Source organism: Caretta caretta, chromosome 2 (genome assembly GCF_965140235.1).
Source record: "Caretta caretta isolate rCarCar2 chromosome 2, rCarCar1.hap1, whole genome shotgun sequence".
Classification (NCBI taxonomy): domain Eukaryota; kingdom Metazoa; phylum Chordata; order Testudines; family Cheloniidae; genus Caretta; species Caretta caretta.
Genome location: NC_134207.1, coordinates 259,703,610 through 259,722,605, shown reverse-complemented (window position 1 = coordinate 259,722,605; position 18,996 = coordinate 259,703,610). Strand labels below are relative to the sequence as shown.

At 43.3% G+C, this 18,996-nt stretch overlaps 1 protein-coding gene across 3 annotated transcripts in view; it reads left to right on the top strand.

The window, feature by feature from the left end:
* CRHR2 (corticotropin releasing hormone receptor 2) overlaps positions 1 to 18,996 on the top strand; it is a 248,542-nt gene that overhangs the window by 58,144 nt on the left and 171,402 nt on the right. The window contains exons 1-2 of one of the 3 annotated variants that reach the window (XM_048837461.2): positions 16,591 to 16,854; positions 16,996 to 17,115. The exons of 1 other annotated variant lie outside the window; for it this stretch is intronic. In XM_048837461.2, coding sequence (XP_048693418.1) covers positions 16,737 to 16,854; positions 16,996 to 17,115 — 238 coding nt within the window. In that variant the 5' untranslated portion in view covers positions 16,591 to 16,736. Of the gene's footprint in view, positions 1 to 16,590; positions 16,855 to 16,995; positions 17,116 to 18,996 lie in introns of those variants that run through there. One more of the 3 variants, XM_048837460.2, reaches the window with a different exon arrangement.

Here is an 18,996-nt window from a genome sequence, read left to right as displayed (position 1 = left end):
ATCTGTAAGAAATGGGCCTAATAACGCTCACCTCCTCTGTAAAGTGCTTTCAGATGTGCCGCTAAAAAGCACTGTATAACTGCAAAGCATTATTATGACATTAGAAATTGCGGTGTAGCCTTTTGTCTTGTTGTAACAATGCTGCCTCTGGCAGGACACAACTGAGAGTACCAATACAGGACAAATTACTTAAAGCGGGGCAGTTACAGTTCCTTTGCACACCAAGGCAAGGCAAACCAAAGCAACCAAAACAGAAAAGACTTCGGTTTTACCCCACCGGCTAACCATAAGTCACACAAGCAATTTCCTTAGACACTCCAGTTTCCCAGTATCACCACCAGTGCCACTTGTTATGGGGATGAATAGTTATGAAAACCAATACTCCAGTAAAAGAAAAAAGGTCTCTTGATCCCAAAGGACCAAGCCCCAGACCCAGGTCAATATACAAATCAGATCTTACCCACAAATCACACTGTTGCCAATCCTTTAGAATCTAAAATCTAAAGGTTTATTCATAAAAAGAAAGAAATATAGATGAGAGCTAGAACTGGTTAAATGGAATCAATTACATACAGTAATGGCAAAGTTCTTGGTTAGGGCTTGTAGCAGTGATGGGTTAAACTGCAGGTTCAAATCAAGTCTCTGCAGTACATCCACAGCTGGGATGGGTCATTCAGTCCTTTGTTTAGAGCTTCAATTTGTAGCAAGATTTCTCCAGAAGTAAGAAGCAGGATTGAAGACAAAATGCAGGAGATGCAGCTGCCTTTTATATCCTCTGCCCTATGGATGATCACAGCAGCAAGATGGAGTCTGGAGTCACATGGGCAAGTCACATGTCCATGCATGACTCAGTTCTTTACAGGCCGATGTCATTGTTTATATGTTAGTTTGAACATTCCCAGGAAAGCTCAGATTTGGACTGGCGTCTCCCAAAGTTCATTGTCAGCTAAGTGTTTCTTGATTGGGCACTTACTGAGAATAGTCCCTTCTCATGAAGCTGACCAAATGCTTCACTGAGGCTACTTAGAATTAAAACACATTGAGATACAAGCACATAGCCAATATTCATAACTTCAACTACAAAAATGCTGAAGTTGTTTCTGTTTCTCAGGGTTCTTGATTGACTCCGTTTCCACTTTTTTATTGTTTGTTTACTGAAAACCAGGTCTTGGGTAAAGAAAACACTGACTGTAAAAAAGATTATGATAAAAATGTCAAGAAAAATTGGAATGGAAAATTTCACAAAGAGCAAAAAATGTAATAGTTGATTGTGGTCCATGGAAAGCTCTTTTAGAAAAGAGGCTATTTTTAGATCAAAAAATCTTATGCATATAGTGGCGGGTTTTTTGGTCATCTCTACCTGTGTGTAAGTGAATTCAGCCCGAGCATTACAGGACATTAATCTGTTCACTTCCTAGTCAACAAGGCTGCTTATGTTTTCTCCTATCTTTTTGTCGATGGCAAAGATTTGCAGAGAATAGGATCCACAGAAACAAGCATGGTTTAGAGGCAATAAAAACACTTCTGAAAAAGCAATATCTTTTGCCATTGGAATGCAGCTGGTTGCTCAAAAATACAAATCCCCTCTTATCCTCGGGTGTCTCCTATAAGGAGGTTAATGTTTGCATAGGAGAAAAGGTTAGACTGAGCAAAAGGGGTCAAATCTTCTCACGCCATAGAAGAAGATGGCATACAGGATGAAATCCTGGCTCCAGTGGTATCAATGAGAGTTTTGCCAGGGATTTCAATGGGGCCAAATTTTTATTCCTGAACTGCCAGGAGTGCAGCTAAAGCATTGTAGATACATCAAGGAAGAACATACCTGCTGGCCTGCAGAATGTACAAGGAGTAGGTTTTGAGATCTCTGGGGCAGGGACTGTGTACAGCACCTGGCACAATGGGGCTCTGGTCCCTGACTGGGGCACGGTCACAATACAAACAATAAATATTATTTACTCCTGTCACTGACTTCAGTTTAATGCTAATAGCTTAAGCAGCTCAGCAGCTGAAATTTAAGGCTAGCACCATCTCATTGCATTGATGTACTATATCAGTTACATAATAATACTAAGATAATTTATGTAAATTCCCAGTCAAGGTCTTGAACAATACATTTTTAATTCCCCTCATCTCAAGCACATTCCACTGTCACCTGGCAAGCTAATATCCCCATGTGATTTTTTTTAAATAAACTAATTAACATGTAATTAGCACTGCCCTCAGTGCACCCGAGCCCAGCCATTGCTCATCTGCTATTCAGCGGTGGAAGTAGATGTCACAGAACACACACACCTGGTTTGGCGTTTTTTTCCTGTCACCGATGCAAGGATATCCTGGGGGAGAGCTCTTCTGCTCAGGACTGTCTCTTCAGAGCTATCCTCTCACATTCAGTGGAAAGAAAACGTCATCGGTTAAACGTGACCCAGGGGGCACCTAAATCGTGCTCTGATTGGAGTCAGTGGGAAGTGATTCAGCTGAACTCAGTGGCATTACTCCACTGTAACAGCCGAATTGGGGCCCCTCTCCAGTTACAAGAAAGAACAGGAGTCGTTGTGGCACCTTAGAGACTAACAAATTTATTAGAGCATAAGCTTTCATGGGCTACAGCCCACTTCGTCAGATGCATAGAATGGATCCAGTTACAGATTCCCAGCAAATGGTGCTGTACCCAGAGCAATGGTTGGGTCCTTCTTGAACTTCCTGAGTTTGTAAGGGCTGGGAGCACTGTGGATTTTCTTAGCCCCTGAAGGAAACTTTCTTATGCTATCTCCTCCTGATTACGCAGGAGTAGCGTTAATGAGAGAAAGATGGAACCCAACCCATTAGCGCTTAACCGGAAACAAAAGGATCAGACCGAGGTGGGACCTTAGGTGGGGGAATACAATGGAAAATAAGAAAGCAAGGGTCTGGAAGGACACTTAGCTAAAAAACCATGATGACTAGAATGATACAGTGATTTGTGACTGAGAGGCTGGTGCATTTTGTGGGCAAGGGGGGCTATTCCCCATTCCTGACTCCATAACCCAGCTGTATCTGGCAAGTAACAATCTCATGCTTAAGGAGAAACTTGCTGTTCAATGCAAAATTTTCCCCTTCTTGTTGCACTGTTTTGGCTGCAGAAACAGAAAGTGCAGTAAAATCTCCATTGCACGTATCTAGATCTAAGAAGGAGCTAGGAAACGCCAAGTTTGAATGTTGTAGTCTTTATTATGCAGGGAACAATTTATTCTAGTCATTTCCAATATGTTTCTTTCGCATTAATGAAGAATTATGGGAGCCCTGCAGTGGCCAACATAGCAAACATAAGTTTCCACAGAGGCGAGCCAAATGACTGTGTAGTCTCGTGGGAAAAGTGTGTACTTAATATTTAAAAGGTAGCCACTGCAAATGCTAGTAAGAGTGACTTTGCCTTTAATCCAGGAGAAGTCAAACTGTATCTATACCGCTGGATGAGTATTATTATATGTATTTTTTCATCCTTTCTAGGGATGGATTATTTATATGAAGGAGTGAAAAAAAACTTGGGGCATTAAAACATAGTGGGTTATAGTTAAGACTTTTGTACGTGGAATATAAGTGATGCGAGCTTGCTGCTTGTTCAGTAATTCTGAGTTTACAGACTTTAATAGCTTCAGATAAATCAGCTCAGAAACAGTAGTTAATTCTTCTTTAAATAGACTGTGGAAAAGAGTAAAATTGTGACTACTAAAATTGCCACACTTTAGGGCAAACGGGTGCCACATATAAACACTGCTGTAAATGATGATCTGGATAACTTTATTAGCCATCGGAAGGGAAGAAATGCTGAAAAATTGAGTTTTCAGGGCATCAATCCACCTATTGAGTCATCTGCTCATGGCAATTTCAAGTTAGCGGAGTCATGAAGGCTTCCCTGGTTGCAGGTACATTTGCAAAATATTCTGAAAATGTTAATAAAGATGCCGTCAGTCTGAAGAATCTCTAAGAACAGCAGCAGTCTTCTAGCAATAAAATTACAAGTCTTATGTTTATTATTCAGAGTGAGAGCAGATTGAATGGTGAAACATTCAAATCACACTACCACACATTTAAGGAAAACTGATTTTTTAAAAAATATTGGAGCGAGGCAAACAGCTTATCAAATGCAAATATAGCCCATTCATCATAATAAAAGCCAGCATGAGCTAATCAGTCAAATGTATTGAAATTGTCAGTCTCTGGGAGTGGATAACTGTTTGCAGCACCTGTTATTAAAAATTCCAGCACGCCATTGTCTATTTTTAATTTTATATTTTAATTTCATTTTTTCTAATATCTATGTGATGGGGTATACCTGCTCCACACTGGACAAGAAGGCGTTAACTTCATATTGTGGGCTAAGGAATCCACACCCCCTCGCCACTGCTGGGCATGCTCCAACTGGAGCCTCAGTATAAAAGGGAGCACTCAGTCTGGGCTGACTGTTGAGGAGAGAGGATGTGTATTGCAGGACTATCTTCTGAGGACTGCTGGCACCCCAGACCACAGAGGCCAGGCGCACTGAGACCCAGGGCAGATACCCGGCTGCCCGCAGAAGCCCATGAGGGGACAGAGTCATTGGGAGCTTTGCTGGCCGATGACCCCAGAGGCCCAGAAGACCCGTGGATGGCATTTTTGGAAAACAGGGTAGGAAGTAGCCCCCAGCAATTAAATATTGGTCCGGTTGTAGAACCGGGGCAAAGTCAGCATGTTTCGGATGGATCCCTGCTGACATAGTGGTGAATGAAGTCATCACTGACAGGGCCCTGGGCTGGGACCTGGTGGAGTAGAGAGGGCCTGGGTCCCCCTACCCTAGCTGTCACCCCCCACCCCTGGGTGGTGGCCCACTTCCCCCCTGGCCACTAGGCCACACAGCTCTGCATAGGAGGGCAGCTATATTGATTCTGGCCACTGGGCCATGCAGCCCTGCATGGGGTGGGGGACTGTGTTATTAACTCTGGCCATTAGGCCAAACTGCCCTGAGGCTAAGGGTGGTTATTTGGACTTTGCCCTGGGGCTATAATGCCCCCTTCTCCCTGAACAAAGGGTGATGAGGTGTACCTGCCCTGTAACAATCCTGTCTCTTTAATGTAGAATGTTACATCATTTTTCTCCCAACTGTCCTGCCTTTGAATCCTCAGGTCTGATCCTCAGCTTGCTTAGATCACCTTAGTTCTGTTGAAGCCAATTGATCTATGCTGATTGACAGCACCTGTGGTTCTGGCCCTTCATGTCTAAGCACTAAACAGAAAGCTAGCACTGAAGTCATTCCTAATGTGTCTTGAGTTACAGAAACGAAATGGGAGACACATTAAACAACAAAAGTTATGTGTTAATTAAATTGACACGGTCAACTTACATTTGGCCAAACTACACATTTTGGAATAACAAGCTTCTTTAAAGCTTATTGCAAGATCAAATCTAAAAAAATCAAATATCCAACGAAAGTCGTCATTTTCAAGTAAATATGCATGCATTTTCAGCCCACACACTGCAGCACAAAGGCCCCAATTCAGCAGTACATATCCATTCACCAACGCTCTGAATCGCTTACTTAACCTTGAAGTCACTGGAAGGAATGAAGTACATGCCTAAAATTAAGCAGGTGTCTATAAATTCTTTGCTCAATTGGCATCTAAGATTTACCTGAAAGTGAAACTGACTCTAAATAAAAGGGAAAGGTACTTATTAGTTTTGATTGTCCAGCCTGAGAGAAATGCAAACTGTAAACAAAAGATATAAATTGTGATGAGTGGATTTCTTTATTATTTTCACTTTTAATAATTTAAGGTGTTACTAGAAACATAAGTAAAGCAATGTTTGTTTACAACATAAGATTTTTAAGCTGTGCCCTTTAGGTAATTAAAGATTTATAGTGTTTTCTCTGATATGCGGCCTATGGAAAGCAAATGAGATCATACCAGCTAGTTCATTCAGAATCTGCTGAGCGCCTCTGTATATCTGTGTATGCTTGAGTGAGCATGTGTGTGCATGTTTGAGGAAACATCATCATAACAATTAGTAGTAGACAGCACTCAGAGAGATAGGCAGGATCTCTTGGCTTTCAATGCAATTCATCCCCACTCCAGATATCGTTAAGCCATCTCGATAAAAGATAAATTTTAACTTTGGCTCATAACGATATTTTAGAGTGGCCTGTTATTTGTTGTTGCTGCTGCTTTGGAAGACATTAGATGGCATCAGTGCTTGATTTGGTGCAAACGCTTGTTGTTTTTATCATGACTTTTGCCATATTTAATGTTTTTCTTAAATCCCCAGCTGATGGAGTCAAGAGATCTCATGAGACTGACTGCGTTCATTTTTGGAAAAAAAGCAAACATCTAGCCCTCACGGTTACTGAGAAGCTTGCAAACAGGACCCAAGTGTGCCCTAAATGCACAGAAAGCAAAGAAAATCTAGCATCTTTTTATCTTAAAAATATTTTTTGAGGCCTGACATTTTTGAATGCTTGGGATTAGCAGTACTGTAAATGGCCTGGAATTTTGAAACCCTGGTGTTCCCTGTAAAGGCTTTATCACCCTTCTGCTAATTGCTCAGGTTCAGATTCTCCCTTCTCTGAGAGAACATCCTCCTGAGGTGAGCAGCAAAACTAAATTCTCCAAATTCTTCCATCATTGGGAGGAACTGGCCAAGGCACTGGTTCATGAGCTATGCCAGCTGGTGAATGGCCTCATCTCCTCAGCTGGTGAATGGTCGCATCGGGGATGAATCCTTGGTTGGTTTCTAATATGTACACACAGCCATAATCTCCAACTCCAGTTCTGTAGGTAGAATGTTGGCAGGCCTGTGTGATGATCAGACTTCTGCCTAGAGCCTGTTACCTCAGAGTCCTTTGTAGACTGACATACACATGATATGAGAGTCACTTTATCGTCCAGTGAACTGCAGCACTATAACAGAGTAGGGCAGCGAATGGAGAATACAGTGCTTTCTATCAAGTTGAAAACTCTTGGGGCCGGGGGGAAGGAATTAAGACATAGAGGATGGGATCAGCTAAATTGGAATTTGGACACCAGTATTCACACCTCTAGCTTTACAAAAAGTGTCATCACATCTTTAATAACTGGTCCTGACCTCTTGTATCCTGGATGGCACCTGTAAGACCCATCCCCAGCAGATCCGCTGATGGCAGTGTAATGCCCCAGCACAGCTGTAAGGGCCTTATAGGTTAGTACTGACAGAGGGAAAGTGGCACCTACTGACTTACCAGCTAGTGCTACTTCCTTGAGCTCTGAGGTGTTCCTTTAAAAGTTCCCAGCGTTAGTGAGCTCTGGCAGGAAGACACCATAAAATGTTATGTATGCAAAGTACACCTTTCAGGAATCCGGCTTCCCTCAAGCCTGACATGATTGTACATGGTCCTATTAGTTTTCCTTCCCGATTGTGGAGGAGATATACTTGAGAACTTCTAGCACATTTCCAGAAGTTGGCACGATTGCTGATATTTTCTGTTTAATTTCCAGGAGTTTCCTGTGCTAACTGCCACAGAGTTCTCATAATAAGCAGCTGGTTATCAGCAGAGAAATAGATCTGACTGTTCTCTGGCATTCTCCTTACGTGTTGATTTTTTAACATTCAATTATATGAAACTTACGAAGCAAAATCACTAAGCACATAATGATACGTTGCTGGTATCTTAACATTCCTAGCTCAATGGGGCTTTTTCAACGTAGTGGTCAATCTGTTTAGTTTAAATAGCTGCATTACACGACAGGTTCAAGGTTGGTACATCTTTAGTTTTCAGCTCACATGGAATTCACTGTAAGATGGCTCTGTCAGACAGGGGGTTGGAAGATGATTTGGGTCAGTGGATAGGATATTGGACTGGGACTTGGGACACCTAAGATCTCTTCCCAGCTCTGCCACTGAATTGCTGGGTGATTTTTGGGCAAATCTCTGTGTCTGTTTTCCCCTCCTAGCCTCTCTCTATTTAGATAGTCTCTGCCCCAAAGAGTTTACAATATCTCACTACGTGTTTATACAGTGCCCTATGGAATAGGGCCCAGTGTTGGTTGGGTCTTTTAGGCATTGCTATCATACAAATCATGATACCATAATAGGGAAGTGCTATGTTACAGTGAAGCTGAAGTATGGTATAATAATAATTTGCAATTTATAAGGTCTATACATGTCAACTAAACAAACCTCATCATACCCCGTGTGAGGCTGTTAAATCTGAGGAGCTCCATTTCATAGATGAGGAAACTGTAGCACAGCCAGATTCAGGGTTGTTTACACATCAGAAATTGTCCAGTGCTGGCCATGCCTGCAGCTGAACAAAGGCTGAACACATAAGAACGGCCATACTGGCTCAGACCAAAGGTCCATCCAGCCCTGTGTCCTGTCTTCTGACAGTGGCCAGTGCCAGGTGCCCCAGAGGGAATGAACAGAACAGGTGATCACCAAGTGATCCATCCTCTGTCGCCCATTCCCAGCTTCTGGCAAACAGAGGCTAGGGACACCATCCTGCCCTATTAGCCATTGATGGACCTGTCCTCCATGAACTTATCTAGTTCTTTTTTGAACTCTGTTATTGCAAGTAGACAAAGGCTAAATAAGGACAGCACTGTTTCAGGGCCATTGGATAAAACCTGCTATGAACTGACCCATCAGAGGAGTGAAGTTCTGGAACAGTCTTCCAAGGGAAGCAGTGGCGGCAAAAGACCTATCTGGCTTCAAGATTAAACTCGATAAGTTTATGGAGGAGATGGTATGGTGGGATAACATGATTTTGGCAATTAATTGATCTTTAACTATTCATGGTAAATAGGCCTGATGGGATGTTAGATGGGGTGGGATCTGAGTTTCTACAGAGAATTCTTTCCTGGGTATCTGGCTGGTGAATCTTGCCCACCTGCTCAGGGTTCAGCTGATCACCACATTTGGGGTCGGGAAAGAATTTTCCTCCAGGGCAGATTGGAAGAGGCCCTGGGGGGTTTTCAACTTCCTCTGTAGCCTGGGGAACGGGTCACTTGCTGGAGGAGTCTCTGCACCTTGAAGTCTTTAAACCATGATTTGAGGACTTCAATAGCTCAGACATAGGTGAGAGGTTTATTGCAGGAGTGGGAGGGTGAGATTCTGTGGCCTGCATTGTGCAGGAGGTCAGACTAGATGATCGTAATAGTCCCTTCTGACCTTAATAACTGAGTCTGAGACCCAAAGTCATGCAGGCAAACCCAGAACAGAACTCCTCATCCTTACACACTACCACTCTGCTCTTTGCTTAGCCACCAGCTAGTGTCCATTTTAATTCTGCATGTTGGCTAATGCATGGCTTGCGCTAAATAGTCTGCCTATTGAGCTGTTAATATTATGTTATAAATGGGGATTTTTCTTAAAAAAGAGAATTTTAGTGCTTGTGTCGTGTTCAGATTTTAGTATAATGAGACCAAAAGCCACTAGGCAAAGAACAGCCTGGGTAGTAGCAGGGCAAGGTTCCCGCAAATGCTCTGCCAATGTGTCCCAGCCCTATTGTGGAACACCCACCTGTAATGCAGTCTATGAACTTCTTTAGGCAATTAGAGGTCAGACTGGTCTTTTCTGGCTTTTAGATTTATGAATGAGGAGTTGAGCTGGTTGGGATAATAGGTTTTGGGAAGCATTGTGCACCCTATTACTTCTGAGTTTGTAACCAGGGAGTGGCCTGGTTTTTGTCCACACGCAGTATTGTTATTTCTTAGTATTCATAGCAGCTAAGTGCCTTGCCCTTTGCTACAGGATTGTCGGCCTGATCATGATGTGTGTAGTCAGGATGCCCTAACTGCCTGTGTAACCAGTGGACTGCAGGATTCTTGTGCCTTCCTCTGAAGCATCTGCTGGAGGCAAAATACTGGACTAAAATGGACCATGGATCTGCTCCAGCCTGGCAATTCCTATGTTCCTACGATTTTGTTAGCTCCTTTTTTCCTCCCAGGTTTCTGAGCGCTAAGGCGTTCTGGAGTACCTTGCCTCACGTCCTGCTGGGTGCACCTGTGTCCTCAGTGCCCCAGAAGGGGACAGAATGCCACATGGCATAGCTGGCCAGAATGCATTGATACAAACAAGTTGTAGGGTAGTGTAGACAACAGAAACGCAGTTGACTCAGTTTCCTTGTGCAACAAGCTGCAGTGTGTACACAGTTCCTGTGTGCATGTTACGTTGGGTGTTGTGCAACTCGGTGACAAAGCCATATTTGCACTTAAACTGTACACGGAGCAAGACAGTCTGATCCTGAGCTTTTTATCCAACAACACTCCAGTGTGCTAAAAAAAAAAAATAGTGGAACTTACAAAGCGCTTGACAGTCATCGGGGCTCATTTACTTGCTCTGGGACCACCCATCCGCTGCTTCTTTGTGTCTGTACATTGTTTACATTTTAACCTTTTGTGGTAGATCCACAACTGGTGTAAATAAGTGTACTTCCACTACCTGACCCCTTGTTTTTGTATTTGTCTGTGAAGCACCTACCTTGCTGTTGGCCCGGTATGAATAAATAATCTGTTGAAATGAGGGTCACTGTGGTCTCTTCCTGTGTTCGGTGATTCAAATCACCTTTTAAAAAAAATCTTGACAGCTCACAAATGTGCTTAGGCTGCCTTTTTTTTTTTTTTAAGTGTGTTCTTCTAATCCTCTTGTAATGCCTCATCATTTTCCTCATGCCTCATGATTCACTTGTACAGCTTTTATAGCTGTAGAGAATGACAACTGCATTAATGTTCTGGATGAAATATATCAGCATGTAGTTTGGAGCCATATATTATTTATGCTGTTAGGATCTTTTTACACTTGCAGTAAATATTTCCAACTTCAATGAAGTTGCAGATTCATCACTGTAAATCTGCATATTGGTTTTTTTGGTGTCTTGCTCGCTACAGTCATATTTCATTTCTACTAATAAGGAAATTGTCTTCTGTTTAAAAATGACCCTATCAGCTGAAACAGAGCTCTGTATTTATCTACATTTAATATCCATCTGTCTAGAACAAAACTCACAAATCTGGACCCTATGTAGCTTCTGTGAATGAATGTAAGGACCAGATTCTGATAAAATGAGTAGCACTTTAATTGTTTATTTCCAAGGGCATACTCTTGGAGTATGGTGCTGTTCAGTGTGAGTAAGAGTATCAAAATGTGGCCCTAAGTTAGCATCATCGGGAATGCTTCTCTTCTAGATGTGTGGGTGTATGACTTTTCAAGGTTCATTGATGGTGCCAATCACTGTGGTATCTGAGTGTATTGCAAGGTGCCATCTGAGCATGCCCCATTTGCCTTCAAGTCTAGGAATTTTTTGTCTTCTAGCGCTTTGTATCACTGTTGGCTTGTCTGAAGACAAAGCTTAGGGGCAAGTCCTTCACCAGCTAGCATCAGGTTGCCCTTGAGTTTGAGCTCAGAGCAATAGGACCAGTCCTGAAATCATCACTGTGATGCAACCACCACATTTATTGGGTCTAGAGGCAAGTCAGTAAAGTAATAGTTTTTATTAAGGGTCTGATCCTGCAATCCTTACTCAGGTGAGGAGTAGTGCTGACATCAGGATCAGGCCCTGTGAGCTCCAAAGGACATCAACAAATGCTGAGGGAAACTTTAAAAGCCACAAAGGAGAAGTTGGGGTTTTAGGTTCCCATGGTGCCTTTAAAAATCTCCCTTGTTATATTTAAAGGAATCCAAGTATTTAAATGTACGAAAGAGAACAATCAAGCAAAGATAGGTAAAAGATCCAAATATACCTGCAATTCAGTCTCACATTGCACTTCCAAAATCAAGCTTGAACAGCTGCCCATCAACTATCTAACAGGGATATGATTATACTGGTTTGGAAATCCATTGAGAACACGTGAAAATATAGTACATATTTAATTTACTAAAGAAGGATAACATGCTCGTCTGTTTTGATGACTGGTGTACATGCTGGTCTGTAGCCTAGGCTGTATGTGGAAGGTCGATTCGTTGACTTACATTGGGAAGGGGAATAGGGAAGGTACAATCATATGTGCCGTCTAGATAAGAGGTTAGATAGGAGGGATGAATTGGGCTTTACTTAATAGTGAGGTAGGGTAGGGAAGAGTGCTAAATAGTAGGATGGCAAAGGAGTTGTTTCTTGACTTTATATAGAAAATAATGTATGAGACTTGTGGTTTCTCGGCCAGGGTGGGTAGTTGGAGAGAGCGGAGTCTTTGAAGACAAGAGGTTGGCATGTCTGTCTAATAATGGGTGCATGAATTGAAGCTGCTCAGAGTTTATAGACTATAGGAGGTCAGGGGTGGGGTGGGGAGGGGAGGTTCCACAATATTGTAGTTCATATTCCAGTCCTATGGCTTGTGTTCCTACTGTGGAAATGCACGTAGTGATGAGAGCAGGTAAAAAGGTTTCTGGTCTATAGGCTGTTGCTGGGCTGTGGTGTGGGGGTGGAATTAGAATTTTTGGGGGATATGCACTGTGAAATTCTACATGTGTACCTCCTATTCAGGAAGCTGTGAACTGTGATGAGTATCTGGATATTTCTTAATTTTTATCTTCCAACTCATGTTTCATTTTCCTAAACCATTATATACACACAGGGCATCCACCTTAAGTATACAAAGTATTTTCTGGCTGTGGTCTGATAACCAGTACAAACTTGCATTGGCTGATCGGCCATTCTGAGGGCAGGATGCTGTCCCCTGGCAACTAGTGAGATCTGAATAACCTTTTTGAGGGCATCAGGTGCACCACAGAATGTGCTGTATCAGCAGCTTCTCTTGCTCCCTTTAAATTGGTGCAGATATTTAAATACCTTGGTTGATGCCAGCATTTGATTATATTTTTTGTACATTCTTTTATAGCAACATCCTGGTGATGAGGGAGTCAGAATCATAGAATCATAGAATCATAGAATATAAGGGTTGGAAGGGACCCCAGAAGGTCATCTAGTCCAACCCCCTGCTCAAAGCAGGACCAATTCCCAGTTAAATCATCCCAGCCAGGGCTTTGTCAAGCCTGACCTTAAAAACCTCTAAGGAAGGAGATTCTACCACCTCCCTAGGTAACGCATTCCAGTGTTTCACCACCCTCATAGTGAAAAAGTTTTTCCTAATATCCAATCTAAACCTCCCCCACTGTAACTTGAGACCATTACTCCTCGTTCTGTCATCTGATACCATTGAGAACAGTCTAGAGCCATCCTCTTTGGAACCCCCTTTCAGGTAGTTGAAAACAGCTATCAAATCCCCCCTCATTCTTCTCTTCTGCAGGCTAAACAATCCCAGCTCCCTCAGCCTCTCCTCATAACTCATATGTTCCAGACCCCTAATCATTTTTGTTGCCCTTCGCTGGACTCTCTCCAATTTATCCACATCCTTCTTGAAGTGTGGGGCCCAAAACTGGACACAGTACTCCAGATGAGGCCTCACCAATGTCGAATAGAGGGGAACGATCACGTCCCTCGATCTGCTCGCTATGCCCCTACTTATACATCCCAAAATGCCATTGGCCTTCTTGGCAACAAGGGCACACTGCTGACTCATATCCAGCTTCTCGTCCACTGTCACCCCTAGGTCCTTTTCCGCAGAACTGCTGCCTAGCCATTCGGTCCCTAGTCTGTAGCTGTGCATTGGGTTCTTCCGTCCTAAGTGCAGGACCCTGCACTTATCCTTATTGAACCTCATCAGATTTCTTTTGGCCCAATCCTCCAATTTGTCTAGGTCCCTCTGTATCCTATCCCTCCCCTCCAGCGTATCTACCACTCCTCCCAGTTTAGTATCATCCGCAAATTTGCTGAGAGTGCAATCCACACCATCCTCCAGATCATTTATGAAGATATTGAACAAAACCGGCCCCAGGACCGACCCTTGGGGCACACCACTTGATACCGGCTGCCAACTAGACATGGAGCCATTGATCACTACCCGTTGAGCCCGACAATCTAGCCAGCTTTCTACCCACCTTGTAGTGCATTCATCCAGCCCATACTTCCTTAACTTGCTGACAAGAATACTGTGGGAGACCGTGTCAAAAGCTTTGCTAAAGTCAAGAAACAATACATCCACTGCTTTCCCTTCATCCACAGAACCAGTAATCTCATCATAGAAGGCGATTAGATTAGTCAGGCATGACCTTCCCTTGGTGAATCCATGCTGGCTGTTCCTGATCACTTTCCTCTCATGCAAGTGCTTCAGGATTGATTCTTTGAGGACCTGCTCCATGATTTTTCCAGGGACTGAAGTGAGGCTCACTGGCCTGTAGTTCCCAGGATCCTCCTTCTTCCCTTTTTTAAAGATTGGCACTACATTAGCCTTTTTCCAGTCATGAAATGATCAAGATTAGATAGACCCAGAAGAGGCAAACATATGTCCTGTCTTATATGGGGATGGTATCCGAGAGCAGTTTTTTAGATAAGAAACCAATTTAGAGCTTATTTCAGATTTCCGAATGATGATGCTAACGTGCTTTCAGAAGCATCAGTGTTACCCTTTTTCACCCATATTTACTTGCGGTTAATTAATTCACCGTTTCTTTTCCTGCTTCTTTATTACTACTTTTATTTGTAGTCAGTAGTGCCTAGAGATCCCAACTAGGTTCTGGAGTTTGCAATCTAAACAGACAAGACAGGTGGGCTAGGAAACAGAGGCACCGATACAGTGAATTGCCCAAGGTCACACAGCAGGTCTGTGGCAGAAGCACAAAAGGAATCCACGTCTCATAAATCCCAGATTTAGCAATCTCCTAGACTACACTGCTGCAAACAAAGAGAAGCTTTCCTCTCACAAACTAAAAGCATACACACACACACACTCCTCTGAGGGTGCATGGCCTAAAAAACACTAACTACAGATCAGTGATGTTCAGCTTGAGGGTTAAATAGTGCAGAGCCTCAGTTAAGTGTTCTCACTTACAACATTCTTCAGTCTGCCTTCAGATCACTTTTGAGGACCCAGGAGTACTGCACCCTGCAAGTTGGGAGTATGCAGATGGAAAAGTTTTTTTTCTTTCTTTGGAAAATGTCAATTTGCAGAAACCTTTTGCGGGAAAGGTCTGGTTTTGATTAAACTCTTATCGGAAAGGTTTTGCAGTTCGAGGATATGAAAGAGATTCGTCCGAGAAGAATAGCCAACAAGCTGGTGGTTAGGGCATTCCCCTGGGATGTGGGATACCCAGCTTCAGCTCATTGCTCTGCCAGATTTGGAGCAGCAATTTAAACCCAAGTCACTTACATCCCACATGAGTGCCCTAACCACCAGGCTACTGACTATTCTGGGACTGGTAACCATTCCCTGGGTTTCACAAAAAAATTCCAAAGAGCTTGGCTTTTGCTGGATGTGGAATGGGAAGTAGTGTGAAATCTGCAAGTTTTGTAGACTGGGAAAGCCATCTCCTGCCCAGTTCAACTTAGGAGTGTCCACTAAGGTTTGGTCTTGAAAGCTCTTTTGAAACATACAAATGCATGGATGATGGTCATATTCCTCCTGCACTTGGCTGCTTCGCTTGTGCATGGAGTTGGAGCAGTCAAGGTGGGGAAGCAGAACATAGCAGAGCGAGGAAGGAATACTGTGTCTGGTGCCCACAATTAAAGAAGGATGTTGATACATTGCAGAGAGTTCAGAGAAGAGCCACAAGATTGATTAAAGGATTAGAAAACGTGCCTTATAGTGACTGACTCAAAGAGCATAATCTCTTTAGTTTAACCAACAGCAGGTGAAGGGGTGACTTGATCGCAGTCTATAATTACCTACATGGAGAACAAATATTTAAATAATGGGCTCTTCAGTCTAGCAGAGACAGGTTTAACACAATCCAATGGCTGGATCCACGCTAGGCAAATTCAGACGGGAAATAAGGTGTGGATTTTTAACAATGAGGCTATTTAACCATTGGAACAATGTACCATGAATTGTAGTGGATTCTCCTTCACTGACCATTTTAAAATCAAGATGGGATGTTTTTCACCAAATCTGCTCTAGGAATTATTTTGGGGCAGTTCTCCAGCCTGTGTTGTACAGGAGGTCAGACTAGATGGTCACAGTGGTCCCTTCTGGCCTGTGGATCTATGCATCCCCTTTGCTTTATAGACTATCAGGGCTGGAAGGGACCTCAGGAGGTCATCTAGTCCAACCCCCTGCTCCAGTACCTCCCGTCCTCACGGTTCTCCTCCAAAGTCCCCCTCCTCTACCCACACCCCCAATTCTTGTCACTTTTCCAAAGCGCCCAGACCTTGAGTAGATATCTCTCCCCGACCCATCCCCATGCTTCTGTCCATACCATCCATCACCCATCCACACAGGAAAGGCAGAAATTGCTTCACTTGCAGATGGACGAGAGGTTAATTTCACTGTGTCACTTTCCTTTGAGATTTCATTGCTGATTTAATGCACATTAAATGTTCTTGCTAAGGGGTAATCATCAAGCCAGTAACAGCTGATGATAAACCTGGGTGTGTGGAGAGAAGGGGGGGAGAAGCAGAATGGCGAGGCTGACAATGCCAGCAGGAACTGGAAAGCTGCCAAGCGAGGGGGGCTAGCTGAGAGAGGTCTGTCCTTTACTCCGCACTTGCTTGGATTCTATTGGTTACTGAGTTGCTGTTTAAAGCAGAAGCGCTTGGAGGATTTAGCTGCAGAGCCAGACATCGGATTGCAGCCCACCCTTCTGTGCAAGGCACACACAGGAGCTTGCAAAGTGTTCAGATTTTGATTTCTCTTGAAAGAGAAAAGAAAGGGAGGGAAAGATTGAAAAGGGAGTTCAGATCCCACAGCCCCAGGGGGCGAATCATGGATGCGACCATATTTCAGATCATCATCAACGAATTTGATGCCAACTGCAGCCTCCTAGATGCTTTGCAGGATACTTTTTTCAGGAGTTCCCCTGTTCCCTTCCTTGGCTTTGATGGTAGGATGTGTTAGCCTATAACAGGGCTTGGAAAAGCCTGGGGTTAAGCTTCTTAGAGTCATACTTTGCTTTGTGATGTGAACGGGTTGCTTCGGGGCTTTCTCAATCGCTTCTCTTTCATTTCTCTTTTTTAATGTGAAGGTCCATATTGCAATGCCACCACCGATCAGATAGGGACCTGCTGGCCCCAGACCACTGCTGGGGAACTGGTGGAGAGACCCTGCCCGGAGTTTTTCAACGGGATCAAATACAACACCACCCGTAAGTACAAACTCCCCTCTTCTCTGTCTGCAGCTTGCGCTGAGAAAAGCGCTCTTATGAAGGCCCTGAATGCATCCTCATAAAAAGCAGTTTCTTAAGTGTTTGGCTGGGAATTGACATATCCTGCACATTCTGAGTGATGCATACAAATTCCTGTCTTGAGTGATACCGATTTTAACATAAACTTGGCCTTTTAAACACTTGCATATGTTTCTTCAGGCAGATGTGGAGACGAAAACACTCCATGTCTTTTAAGGAGACAAGGACATTTAAACATGCCCACTGAATTTCTTAGGTATTTAAAAGTGTGATCCTGGTTTGTGCACATTTCAATTAAAGTAATTATCTCTCTGGCTTGCTCGTCCTCAGTCTTAATTAATAAATTGGTGATGTGCTTTGGAACAACCAGCCCTCTGGAGGGAACAGTGTGTGTCTGAACAGGGATTAGAATGGACTGGAACGCCCTGAAGTCCTGTTCTGACAGCATAGGCTGAGGTGCCGAATCTACTTAACTTCACGGGCAGTTTGCTTATTAGTCAGGAACGGATGCAGTGCTTTAAGGCCGGTTGCATCAGGAACTCAGGTGAGCCTGTCCTAGGATGTCATTAGACAGATCAAATTTACCAGCACGGTAAAGTGCAGTCTTACGTGTATTGTACAAATTGTTTGCAGCTGGCTATAAATATTTTCATAACTAAACAATAGTTTAATAATAATAGGCACATGTCTGACAGGGGTTTGTTTTCAGGGTGTAGATTCAGGCATTCATTTCCCCTCATTCTGGTCAACATTGATCAATCCGTTTAGGAGCTTTTGGATGATTAAGTGCCCTGAATGCTAGCTCCATGTATGTGGGGTACTTTGGTTAGCATCCTTTTTCAGAACATTGTTAATGTGTCTTTCTGCATCCCTGGAAGTTTCACTGTGCCCTTGTCCTTGTGGGGAATTCATTCATGTTAATAAGGCTTTAGTATTTTCTTAGGGTCCAAATTCACTTGGATCTGTCAGTAAATCTGAAGAGGGAGGGTCTCAGGGAACCTTGGGTCTCTCTTAGAGCTTGATTTTAAACTTGTTGGAAGTGGATTCCCCCCCTCCTTTTTATGGGTTAATGGCCAGATTTGCAAAAGGGAGCAGCATCCAGCATCTCCCCTTTGAGAACTCCTGAAAATCCATGCAGGATCCTCATTTTGCAACCCTTCTTTTGGCAAGCCACCCAGTGAAGTCAGCAGTAGGTTCACCTAGGTAAGGGCTGCAGGATTAACCTTCTGCAAGCTGTGCTCTTTGTGGTGAAATGTGCTATGCCCTTCCAGGGGCCAGATCCTGCCATCCTTCCTGAGAATGAATACTCTTTTACTTCACAAGCAAGTACCATTGACATCAATGGAACTATTCAAGGAGCCAGGCACAATTCAGCAAGAGTGGGGGTATTAGGAATCTGGCCCTAAAAGCTGCCAATGTGCCTTCCGTGTAAGTGTACATAAAAGAACAGGAAATATTAAGCTTCCATTTTCCCTGTGTGTATAGGAAGTTGGTTTCATTGATTTTTCTGAGTTTTTATACTTCCCAAAGGGCTTGATGGAAACAGCATGCTATGGTTATTAACTAGTTGCATCCTTAAAGACAACCGGGAGAGAGGTTAAGTGGAGTTCCTGTGCCCCAAACAAAAAGACCTAAAATTTTTTTTTCCATGCGGATACTCTTCATAACTTGTGTTTTCAATATTTCTTAATTTAATTGGAAGGTCAGTCTTTTCTGACTAATGTCCCTGGGTGGTGATTATTTACCTTGTGTTCACAGTAAACTTTCCCTAAATACCCTGCTCTAAGATCTATGGCACAGTTATTACTGCCCCGCATTTGCTACATGCTGTTGCCAGGATAA